General features: G+C 43.3%; 1 protein-coding gene across 1 annotated transcript in view; it reads right to left on the bottom strand.

The window, feature by feature from the left end:
• Window positions 1-13,261, bottom strand: part of csmd1b (CUB and Sushi multiple domains 1b) — a 1,295,488-nt gene that overhangs the window by 351,884 nt on the left and 930,343 nt on the right. Inside the window, exon 36 of the mRNA XM_085996460.1 lies at window positions 6,936-7,145. Coding sequence (XP_085852586.1) covers window positions 6,936-7,145 — 210 coding nt within the window. The remainder of the gene's footprint in view (window positions 1-6,935; window positions 7,146-13,261) is intronic.

The raw sequence follows: 13,261 nt of genomic DNA, 5'->3' as shown, positions 1-13,261 counted from the left end.
TAGGGGAATATGTGTGAATAACCTTTTGTAATCTTGCTTATTCATGACCGTCAATGCCGATCCAGTGTCCAATTCCATCTTCACTTGGACTCCTGCTATCTGAACTGTGACCCAGATTGTTTGGAGGTCTGCTTCATTACCAACATTGTGTACTCTTAGACTACCCAGTTCATTACTGCTGGAGTCTGAATTTGACTTCTGTTCGTTCGAACTGTTCTCTGTCACCTTGTGTACCTTTCTGTACTTTTCCTGCGGTGACTTTTTGTTGCTGGTCTTCTTTCCTGACCGGCATACTTTAGCTATGTGACCAAGCCTGCCACATTTTCTGCATTCCTGATTTTTGAACCAGCACTGGTTCTGATCGTCCATTGTCTTTCCACAACGATAACATTTTACTGTACCCAAGACCATTTGATTGGTGCTGAGTTCCGGTGACCGTAGCTGCATTTCCGCAGTGCCTCTCGCTGCGGCTTCGTGCGATGCTGCAATAGTGACAGCTTTATCAAGCGTAAGCTCATTCTCCTCAAGCAGTCGCTTTTGTGTTCCTTCTTTTAACAATCCACACACAAATTTATCTCTCAGCGCATCTGCTAGTCCTGTTCCAAACTGACAGTACTTTGATAGCTTACGCAGTTCAATTAAAAATTCAGCGTTGCTTTCGTCTTTCAGCTGCGTTCTTCTGTAAAATTTAAATCGTTCCGCTATCATCAGCGGCGTGGGGTTTAAATAATTTTTCAGGACAGTAACAATATTCGCGAAAGTCTGATCCGCCGGTTTATCTGGTGACAGAAGGTGCTTCAATAGCCCGTATGTCTTCGCACCCATTGAGCTTAATAAGGTTAGTGCTTTCTCATCATCTGGTACCTTATTTGCTTTACAATAAACTTCCATGCGTTCTACATACGTGGTCCAATCTTCGATATCGCTATCAAAGGTATTAATGTTCCCATGTTTAGGCATCCTTGCAAGTTTCTAAATTTTTCTTTTTCTCAAAATGGCGGCTTCCCGCACTTGTCTTCTTCCCCCGCCTACTAAAATGGCAGCTTCCCGCGCTTGGCGGTCTTTCCCGCGCTCGTCTTCTTCCCCCGCCGACTACAATGGCGGATTCCCGCGTTTGCCTTCTTCCCCCGCTGGCTGCAATGGCGATTGCCGTGCTGCTGCCGTTCTCGCCTCCCCAGCGGTTCTCAATTCCCCGACGCTGCTTTTACTCCCCCGCGGTTCCCGTGGGCATTCACGCTTCCCCTGCTGTTGCGCCTCTCAGCCCCGCATGCAGCCCGGTCCTTTACACCGGCTGCGTTTGAGTTCTCCGCGGCTCTCGTGCCTTACGCTGCCCCAGTCGCTGCGCCTCTCGGCCTCGATTGCAGCCCGGCCCTTTTCACCGGCCGTGGTCGAGTTCTCCACCCTTTTTCCTCCGTTTTCCCTCCCCCACTCCACAGTCAATGCGGCCGACTTTCTGCTCGTGTCGCTGATCGGCTTACCCACCACCGTGGTAGAAGGGATGATCACTGCCTGTCGCTGATGGAGGGCTTCGTGGTCAGAATTTTTCTTTTTAACCCGGGTTCTCGATGCCTCCCGTGCGATGGTGCTCAGCAGGATGATGAGGGCGGATGCCTCTTCTCGACGCCCGTTCTGAGGACGAAGCTTCCTTGGATGTAAAACTGCCGCAGGGTAAGATCGGACTCGTCGCCACTGTTAAGTCTGTGTGTCCCAGTTATGCTTATTATAAATCACTGGACACAGACCACAAGAATAACTTTAACAGGTCTTTACTATTCGGAGGTCAGGGCTGAACTGCCCAGCAAATCCCTACACAACACTTATATACCGGTGTGGTCACCACCGGTATTACAGTATACAGCAGCCAAGAGAAAGTAGTACATCTCTTAAGGTAGTTCTCTTAAGGTGGAACAGGTTACATACACCACAACTGACACTAAGTTAGGTGGCATAGTAAGTAGTGTAGATGGGAGCGGAAAGTTGCAAAGGGATATTGATAGATTAATGAGTGGGCACAACAGTGCCAGAAGCAGTTCAGTGTGGGGAAGTGTGAGGCCATCCACTTTGGACCTAAGAAAGATAGATCAGAGTATTTTTTAAATGGCGAGAAGCTAGGAACTGTGGAGCAGCAGAAAGATTTTGTGGTCCATGTACAGAAATCACTAAAAACTAGTGGACAGGTACAAAAATAATTTTAAAAGGGCTAATGGAATGTTAGCCTTCATCTCAGTGGGGCTGGAATAAAAAGTGGTGGCTGGTATGCTACAGTTGTATAAAGCTCTGGAGTACTCCGTTCAGTTTTGGGCATCAAACCTCAGGAAGGATATACTGACCTTAGAGGGATGCAGCGCAGATTCACCAGAATAATACTGGGGCTAAAAAGGTTAAATTATGAGGAAAGGTTGCATAGCCTAGGCTTGGATTCCCTCGAGTATAGAAGATTACGATGATTAATGGATTTGATCGGGTAGATAGAGAAAAATTATTTTCTCTGGCGGGGGAGTCCAGAACAAGGGAGCATAACCTTAAGATTAGAGTTAGAGGATTCAGCGGTGATGTCAGGAAGCACTTCTTCACACAAAGGTTAGTGGAAATCGGGTACGCTCTCCTGCAAAAAGTTGTTGAGGCTAGGTCAATTGAAAATTTTAAAACTAAGATTGCTAGATTTTTGTTTGACAAGGGTATTAAAAGATATGGAACCAAGGTGTTGTGTACTTGGACTTTCAAAAGGCGTTTGATAAAGTATCACATATTAGGCTTGTCAGGAAAATGAAAGCCTATGGGATATAAGGGCGGTAGCAGCATGGATACAAAATAGGCTAAGTGATAGAAAACAGAAGTGCAAGATGAGATGACCTGGGGGTGTTTGTGCACAAATCTTTGAAGGTGGCAGGACAGGTTAACAAAGCAATTAATAAAGCATATGGGATTCTGGGTTTTATAAATAGAGGCATAGGGGCTGGATTTGTCAATGGGGAGCTGTTGGAGGCGGGACTCCCACTTGTTGGGTTTTAGTCCCGCCTCCATCGACTTGTGGCCAACTCACACTACTTTCCCTTGATTGACCTTGTTAAGCCCGCCCAGTGAGCTTAGCAGGCCAATTAAGGGAAAGCCAGTTACAGGTGAAGTCAGCGAGTGCCGTTTCAACTGTCAAGAGCTTTTGACAGATGAATTGTCATCGTTTGACAGCTCTGTGAAGCTGTCAAACACTGACAATCTGTCTTCTAAGTTGTGTCTTTACTCAAGACTCAATTAGAAAGCCTTCCTGACCAGAAAGCAGAAGGCTGCAGCTTTTGACAGTTCAGCGGCCATTCTGCTTTCTGTGCCGGTGAGCTGAGGGACTCCTGAGACCTGAAGGGAGGAAGCCTGCAGGAAGAAGTAAAGGTAAGTAAAACTTATTAAAACACTTTACACACACCTCACACACTTACCTCTGCACACATGCACCGATTACTCACCTGCACATCGGACATCTCGGCCCCTCCGACCCCCGCAGACTGACAGCCCGCCTCGCTGACCCTGGAGAGGTTCGGAGCCGTCGGGAAGCCCACACTTCAGGGCTCAAAATAGGGATTAGCCAAAAAACTGCCTGTTAACTACCTGTTAACAAGCAGTTAATTGGCATTAATCCCCTTCCCGCCGGGATCCGGCGTGGGTCGGCTACCCGCCTCCTGGCAAGATAGCATGGAGGCGGGTTGGGCACCCACCCCCAAATTTTGCCATTTACCCGGCAGTCCTGCCTCCATACCCGCCTCCCCAGGGCTGGCAAAATGCAGCCCATAGAGTACAAAAGCCAGGAACTTATGCTAAACCTCTATAAATCACTTGTTCGGTCCCAGCTGGAATATGGGGCATGATCTTGCCAGTCCTGGGGAGGCAGGTATGGAGGCGGGACTGCCGGGAAAATGGCAGAATTTACGGCGGGTGCCCAACCCGCCCCAACCCGCCTCCATGCCATCTTGCCAGGAGAAGGGTAGCTGTCTCGCACTGGGTCCCATCTCCTTGGAGGCGGGAAGGGATTGAAGCCAATTAACTGCCTGTTAACAGGTATTTAACAGGCAGAAAATAGGATTATCCACTTTTTGCCCTCACAAGTGCAGGCTTCCCGAAGGCTCCGAAACCCACCAGGCCAGTGAGGCGAGTAGAGGGTCTGCGGGGGTCGGGGGGTGCAAAAGTGTGCTGTGGAGATGAGTGATGGATGCAAGTGTGGAGAGGTGAGTATCTGAGGTAAGTGCAAAGTGTTAGAAAAAGTGTACTTACCTTTGTTTCTTCCTGCAGGCTTCAGTCGGTGGGTATGCGGAGAGTCGCGCACCTCCGCGGTAGAGATGACAGATGGCCGTTGCATTCTCCAATGCAACAACCATCTCATTTCTGCAAAAGAAAGATGTTTGATGAGATCTTGAATTCAAGACCTCATCAAACTACAGAGAATGTCAGTGTTTGACAACTTCAAAGAGCTGTCAAACGATGACAATTCATCTGTCAAAAATTTTTGACAGATGAAACGTCATACGTTGACATTCTCTGCAACTGGCTTTCCCTTAATTGGCCTGCTAAGCCTGCTGGGTGGGCTTTACAAGGTCACTCAAGGGAAAATAGCGTGGGCTGGCCAGGAGTTGATGGAGGCGGGACTGAAACCTGACAAGTTGGAGTCCCGCCTCCACAAGCTGCCCATTGGCAAATTCACCCCCCATTGTGTCCAATTCTGAGCACCGCACTTTAGGAAGGACATGAAGGCTTTAGATAGGGTACAGAAAAGATTTACTACAATGGTTCCAGGAATGAGGGATTACAGTTACAGGCATAGACTGGAGAAGCTGGGGTTGTTCTCCTTCGAGCAGAGAAGGCTAAGAGGAGATTTGATAGAGGTGTTTAAAATCATGAAGGGTTTAGATAGAGTAAATAAAGAGAATCTGTTTCCAATGGCTGAAGGATCGATAACCAGAGGGCACAGATTTAAGGTGATTGGCAAAAAAAACAGAGGCAACATGAGGAAAAACTTTTTATGCAACGAGTGTTTAGGATTTGAAATGCACTGCCTGGTAAAGGTGGTGGATACGGATTGAATAGTAGCCTTCAAAAGAGAATTGGATAAATACTTGAAAGAGGAAAAATTGCAGGGATATTGGGAAAGAGCAGGGGGAGTGGGACTAACTATATTGCTCTTTGAAAGAGCCGGCGCAGACTAGATGGGCTGAATGGCCTCCTTCTGTGCTGTACTATTTTGTTCTATTCTATCAGGTGGGTAAATGGAGTTATGATACAGATCCGCCATGATTTAATTGAATGGCAGAACAGGCTCGAGGGGCTTAATGGCCTACTCCTCTTTCTATGTTCATGAGTAATTTTTTTAATAGAAAACTCCATTAGACAATCCTTACTACAGTACCTGGCTCTGATTGATGAGTTTGGCAGAGTCTCTGTCCACAAGATTTAATGGGACAATTCAAAATACAATTGTCTAGCTTTACTATCTGCTCTTATTCCTTGCTATCATTTAAATAGCTTCCTGATGGCATGAATCATTGACACCACTACCTTTCTGTTACAAATGGTCCAAATTATTCGAAGCCTTTAACTTAAGCCAATGAGACCAATATTTTCCGCAGGTCCTTCAACATTTGAGACAAGATTAATATACTTAAAATGTCACCCACTCTCACTTTAATAATATAATATCCACAATTCATTTTTGAAAGTTAAACCTGTGTTATTTCTTGAATTAAATTCTCGCATGATAAATTTCTTGTGGGGAAGCACATACCAAACATGCTGCTTCCTTATGTTCACGCTCTTCCCTTAGAGAACAGTGTGAAGTAGTGGAAGGATTTGCAGGCTGATTAACAGTCTGACAAGATGGGAACACTCATTCCATGCACGTAACTGTCTTTATACCAGCCGATAGAGTGGTTAGCCCTATATGTTGCAAGGGTTTTATGGGCTCTCATAAGCCATCTGACGAGGGGGACGGGGACACCCACACTCACCAGACGCAATTATCCCGCTAGATGTCAATCCAGAATTCAGAGCCAGAACTCCAGTCTCCACTCCCCAGGGACTGTCTGGAGCGGGTATCGAACCCTGCACTTTCTGCCTCAGGTGGGAATGCTACTACTAAACCAAAGGCTTGCTCCAGTCAAAGACAGAGATTTGGCAAGTATCTTTCCAACTCATTCAGCTTTCTTGCATTATGAGCTGTACCTCCATGCGCTGTTTCCACAGGGAGATACTCTAAACTAAGGCAAATTAGCCAAAACTTTTGTACATATTTTAATTTTCTACAATAAAACTTCTATTCTATCACTAGTAAACCAAAAACAGGACAGACACAAAACAATCAAATCATGCGCTATCCTTATTGTCCACACATTACACAATAAAATAAATTAGTCATAAATACTTTTGTTCTAAAATTAAAGCTAGTGAGTCCCCTCAAATAATGGAGGGAGGAACTTCAGACAAATGCATAATTTCAGGGCCATTATTTTTTATATTATCAACATTTAACATTTCTTTTCCTGTCTCCCTATGTCTTACTCTAGCTGTCTAATTTCTATCGCAACTTTCAATCCTGTCCTTAATATTTATCCAGCTATTGTTTTTAATAAAGAAAGACCATACAGGGCTGTTGAGGGAAACATTCTCTCCAAATATCCCATCAGCAATTTGTAATTTGGAAAGGTGTCTATATCCTTCCTACTGCTTTCTCTCAATAGGTAACTATACTGGAATTTTACTCAAGCTCTTTGGAACACAGCCACTATCAGCATAATGTCAGGAGTTTCTGCTGGGTGTTAATTTCACATTTCTACTGCACTAAGGGTCTTCAAACTCTATAGTCTCTGCTTATGCCCCTTTGAAATATATTTAAGTGAGCACAAATCTCAGACTTGCTAGCTCCACCATTCTGAGCAAAATGTGGTTATCGCTATTCCTACCTTGGTAGATAAGTTTGAACCCTTGTTTGTTCTCCGAGTGATCACTGTAGAAGTGGATGATGGTATCATGAGTGGTGCTGAGCAACACAGGCGGGAGATCTACTCCACTGAACTGACCAATTAAAGAGCTCGTGTAATGCGGCCCATTTCGAATCTCCAAGAAATCATGATTGGCTTCAGTCGAAAAATTCAGGAACTGAATGTCTGCACCTGCATCGATAGAAACATATTTTTACTACAAAATAAGACCATGATAAAAAACAAAAGTAATAGTAATCTAACAATGATCAATATTACAACTTGGTGATCTCACATAATAAAATGCATTCATCAATCTTTTCCCAAAGTCAATAGAACTGTAGTACTATAAGATTTAAGTATTTTCTTTTCACAGGTATCCGTATTGTGCACCTTTGCAGTGGTTAGAGTTACCCCTCCCCATCAGAAACAAGGGTGAAAGTCCATCATTGTTATACAAAATAATAATGAAAAATCACTTCTTGCCGGGTGGTCAAAATTTGAATGGTAGATAACTATGATAAAAAATCTAACATAAACTGCTTGAAAACATTCCACAATACTGGTCAGTAAGGGCTGATTCTCCGATTAGGTGCTCCCAGTGCGGAGCAGAATTCACAGGGAGCCCCAGCCAGAAAATCATGGGCCTGAGGCTTGTGGTTTTCTGCCTATTAAATTTAAATGGATGGAAAATCAGGGGCTGCTTTTCCAACCAGCGCTCCTTGTAAGTGCCGTTCCTGGCTGGAAGCACTTGATCAAGGGATCAGCGTGTAATATAAATTTAATGCTTCCATTTTATTATATTAGTGGACTTGGGATTGGCTGAAAAATGAGTAAATGCCATTATTGTAGCGCTGCATCAGCTTCAACATTACTCATAAAAAATCTCATAATTAACCTTAAACATTTCAAAGTACTTAAAAACGTACAATAAGCTGTTATCCTTGTGATACAATTTAGCACTTCCAGCTAGATTCATAGACAGGTTGCAAACTGCATCCTATTCATAGAGTGCTTTATTTCCCCTCACTGTACTATCAAAACATGCACAGAATATAAATCATCAGCCAGCCTGCCAAGAGTTCTGTGAGTTAAGATGCAGATGAAATGTACTGTTAAAGTGCAACTGCTGATCACACTGTTTACTTACATACAAAATTAACAAGATCCTTCAAATCCCCCAAGCCAAAACTTTCACGAATATGTCAAACCACATAACTTGGACACTGAAAACACGTTCAGCATAGAAAATCCTTATGAACACAGGCCCTAAGATGACACTGTTGAATATCAGCACACAAGTGTTTACTGTTTTGTCTGAAATTCCTCCCTTTGCAATTTTCAAATTTATTTTGTTCACCGAATGTACAAGTGTGTAACTCATTGGTTTGAAATTCTTCTCTCTCTGCTACTGCACCAATCTATGTTAAATGGGTTAACACCTTGGAAGAGCCACGGAAACCCCAGCAAAACGTAAACAACAGGCGAGCAAAAGAACCTCTGTGGACATTCAATTCAATTCAATTCAAATCGCTTTATTGGCATGACAAGTTACATTTTATGTTGCCAAAGCATCGAAAAACATTCATGTTTGTACACAAAAATACAGATCTATCCATACAGTGTATAAACGGATATATCCCTGAATGTATAAATATACTTTCATATAATTTATATATACTCTTTTCTTATATTTAGTGGTTGTCCCTCTGTTTATGGCAAGCTGTAACATAGTGTGCCGCTAGTGTTATGCAATTTCTCTCTTCCCCTAGTAGGTATGGGAGTTTTTGGTCGTCATTCACCCCCATTATCTGTAACATATGAACCCATACAAGTTAAATACTTCACATGATGCTCCAACTATTCAACATGAATCATGTGACGTGTTACATCCTTGAAACACATGACCAGCTATTATTCTTTCTTGATCCATTTTGTTGCCTTCTCTCCTGAAGGTGCAGACCTCCACCAAGGTACAATTCTACAATCACTGGCTGCCCTCTAGTACATCAGCTAAGTGGCCATTCTTCAAGGGTCGGCGTCAGCAAGTGTCAACAAGCAATTCGACCTTGCTGGGCTCTATAGTTGAGCCTGATCCTGTATTCACCCAACCTCCACAACATGCTCTTTCGAACAGGCATCACTGTACACTGCGAAGAAGCAGGAGCCCACCTGAGTCAGCTAACTCCGTGCAGACTGGGGATTGAACATAGGACTTTGCGATCCGATAAGTTCAGTACCAGACCATAAAATTTCATTCTTTATAAAGTATAAAGGTTTACTAAATTACTAATAATTCAAGAAATTTGTGATCCATTCATTGGATAGCATTATGGAATGATACTTCTCTGTATGGCACTTTTACAATGGCATATTTGCATCAAATTCCTGTGTCTACCATTCTAACGAACCTAACCTGTGAATAATTTGTTTAAAATGGTGCAGAAAGGAGTTTAATCTGAACAAATTCACCAATGTGTTCAAAATAATGCACACAGGAGTTTTAATTCCTATAGCCGTAGTTTGATTTTGAATAGATAACAAATACTGATGACTGAATCATGTGCTTTATACTGGAACCGCCGACTCCATCGCCCTCCCTGGCCACTGTCTGAAGCTGAACTAGCCTGTGTGCAACCTTGGCATCCTATTTGACCTGAACTGAGCTTCCGATCCCATCCTCTCCATCACTAAGACCGCCTACTTCTACCTACGTAATATAGCCCATCTCCGCCCCTGCCTCTGCTCATCTGCTGCTGAAACCCTCATCCATGCTCTTGTTACCTCCATTCTCGACTATTCCAGGGCTCGCCTGGCTGGCTTCCCACCTTTCACCCACCGTAAACTTGAGCTCATCCAAAACTCTGCTTCCCGTCTCCTAACTCGCACCAATCCTGTTCATCCATCATCCCTGTGCTCGCTGACCTACATTGGCTCCCTGTCCGGCAATGCCTCAATTTTAAAGTTCTCATCCTTATGTTCAAATCCCTCCATGGCCTCACCCTTCCCTATCTCTGTAACCTCCTCCAGCCCTAAAACCCTCCGAGACCTCCTCCAATTCTGGCGCTCCTCCAATTCAGGCCTCAAGCGCACCATTCATCGCTTCACCATTGGTGGCCGTGCCTTCAGCTGCCTAGGCCTTAAGTTCTGGAATTGCCTCCTTAAAACTCTCCGCCTTTCCAACTCTCTCTCCTCCTTTAAGTCACTCCTTACAACCTATCTCTTTGACCAAGGTTTTGGTCACCTGTCCTAATGGCCCAGAAATTAGGTTCGGGGGCTTGCTGCGCGTGCAAGCCCCCGATGTGCACTTACCCGGTGCGCTGACATTTCAATCCTGGCCCGCATTGCATTTCCTGTCACTGGCCCGCTTCAGGTCCTGCCGCGCTGTGCGTGCGTGACCCAGCGGCGTACTTAGTGCGATGAGCCGGCTGGGATCACGTGAGCACTGGGCAACCAATGGGAGGTTGCAAAAGTTCATTCATGAGTTTGATCGTAAGAACTGTCAAACTCATGAAAACTCCTGGCCCCAAAACACTGCTTAAACTTGAAAGAAAATTTTAAAAAACATCGCACTACTTAAATGAACCATAAATAACTGTAAAAAACTATTTTAAACAATAATTTTAAATTTTGAAAAAAATTATTGTATAAAAAATCGGGGCTAAAAATACACTTACCTTACTGTAGAGTCTTCAAAAATAATGAACCTGTGGAAAAAATTTCTAATTTTACTTAATAGACCACTTACCTGTTAAAAGCAAGTACTTACGGCTGCTTTTTTCACGCGTAAAAACCAGAGTCTTTTCCGCACGGGCAACTCTTCAAAAAAAAGGGAAGTTCAGCGCGCACGCGCTGCCTGAAACCTCGCACGCGTTCCGCCTCTTAACCCCTTGGGTCAGAGGAGAGGAAATGCCGGTTTTCCCCGCATGCGCTGTGCATGCTGAAAACCGGCAATTCCTCCGGGCCAACGCGTGAGTACCCCGTCCGTACTCACGCGTTGGGACAGGAATTACTGGGCCATTATCTCTTTATGTGGCTCGGTGTCAAATTTTGTCTGATAACACTCCTGTGAAGCGCCTTGGGACATATTTCTACTTTAAAAGCGCTACATCATTGCAAATTGTTGTTGGACCTATACTGCTCTGAACTGCAGTAACACTGGGTATTATTGTACAATATGTTACGGGGAACTTGCATAACCTTATACAATCTAAGTGCACATATTCACTGTGCAACATAAACAATTAAGAGATAGAGCTGCACATTATACATGAGAGCAGAATTCTCCCTACCACTACCGCATAATGAAAGGACATGATAATAGCCCAAGATTAGATTGGTTCATCACATTATCTCCAAATGTTTGACATCATTGTATCCTGCCCCTGGGACATTTTATGCAGTAAATTAACCAGAGGATTATGCGAACACATGGTGCATGATGCAGGTGTCCAGTTTAATTAATGTTCTATTCAGTTGAAAAAAAAGGTTCAGTCAGAAGCTAATTTAGGTTAACGGATACTAAGCATTCTTTTCCATCATTTAGCACACAGCTTAGAAAGAAAACATTTATCAGAGAGCTGGAAATGGAGCAAAAACAATCAAAATGGCCTGTATTTTCCAAACTCAGGCCTCCTGCAGGCGGAGGCCTGCAATCTGGAAAAATCTGCGCCCTTACCTGAGGGCTCCCGGGATGCGCACAGTTCCGGTGCTGGGCCTCTCCAAATTCCAAGTGCGCAGGGCCCACGTATCCCAGGGGCGCATGTAGTTTGGAGCGTCCCTGGGATCACGCGGGCCATGGGGAGCCAATCACAGAAGGGAATCTCCCTTCAAACATTTGACAGGAAGACCTGTCAAATATATGAATTGAGATCAATGAAAAAACATAGTAAAACTTTAAATACATTTTTTAAAAATCACATTTTTAAAATGACTTGAAATTACAATAAATTAAGTATTTTAAACAAAAATGTCATTTTTTGAAAAAAATAATTGAAGTTTTTTACAAGGTTAAAAATAAACTTACCTTTTTTAAAAGTATTTTTAAATGATAAATCAGTGAATTTTTTTTTAAAACTTTTTTTCAACTCTTATCCTGGTAAAAGCAGGCCTCACACCTGCTTTGACCAGGCGTAAGAATTGTAAGGGTTTTCTGTGGGCGGAGGGTCTCCAAAAAGTGGAACTATCCGCCCGCAGAGGCCCTGCTCCAGGGCAGCCGGAGGGTCTGTCAAGAGGATTCGTGACAGATCAGAAATGCCGGCTTTCAGCACATGCGCTGTGCATGCCAGAAACTGACATTTACGATGTCCCTACGGGTGGGTACACAGCGTGTACCCACCCGTAGGGATCGGAATATCTGGGCCATTATTTGACAAATATAACAACAAAACACTTTTATCCTTTATTTACGTCTAATTATACTGCATAATTTCTTCACATGGATGCTTGTCTCCATTAAACTGTTTTAGCCTGGAGGGTACAGTAAATTAGGACATGTACTTTTATGCATATGTTTCACTCCTGGTGAGTTGTCAGAGTTTACCTGCAACATTACCTCTAACACTCACTCATCACACTTCTTACACTCGCCCACTAAATTAGATGCCTCAGGAGGAACACTCTTGATGGGCTCAATGCTCTATTTCTGTGTTTTAACATTATGCAATTCTATGATTCAGTTAGCAGCTTGACCAGAAACCTATCACTAAGGAGTTTGGCAGATGGAAGTGCTTTGTAACCCTGGGACTTAGATATCTATGGGATTGTATATCAAAGATCCTCACCATTTTGCGATTATAAGAAAGCATGGAATAAGAAAAGGCCATCAAGCCTGCTGCTTCCACAAACTATGTACAATTCATCCTATGTTGGAATCCCATGATATCCCACTCATTTAATCTACTAAGGGAAAATTCTCAACAAATCCTCCCTGATCCTGAATCATTCAAATCTCTAGAATATTAATCTTTCTTTTTTATCTCCACGATTCAACTCTCTTCAATTGTCCTTCAGACAAACATTTACACTCAACTGGCAGCATAGGAACCATTAGGTTCCATCAAATACTTGATCATATCACTTTGTACCTAACCCTGTATTGTAGACTTTCACCTCAACCTCTTTACCCTCTTACACGATATATCAATAAACTATATCATCTAGCCCTTCTGATCAAACAAAAATAACTAGAATATAGATTTAGGTTTAATAAATACCTAAATAATACCAAATAAAACAAATGGATGGAAACTGCATTCCAAAAAACCCTCATAGTTCGATGAAGAATTGAACATAAATTTCCGTTTGTT

Source organism: Somniosus microcephalus, chromosome 9 (genome assembly GCF_052327205.1).
Source record: "Somniosus microcephalus isolate GS21.2 chromosome 9, FLI_Smic_1.0, whole genome shotgun sequence".
NCBI lineage: Eukaryota > Metazoa > Chordata > Chondrichthyes > Squaliformes > Somniosidae > Somniosus > Somniosus microcephalus.
This window is presented reverse-complemented; position numbering and strand designations above follow the sequence as displayed.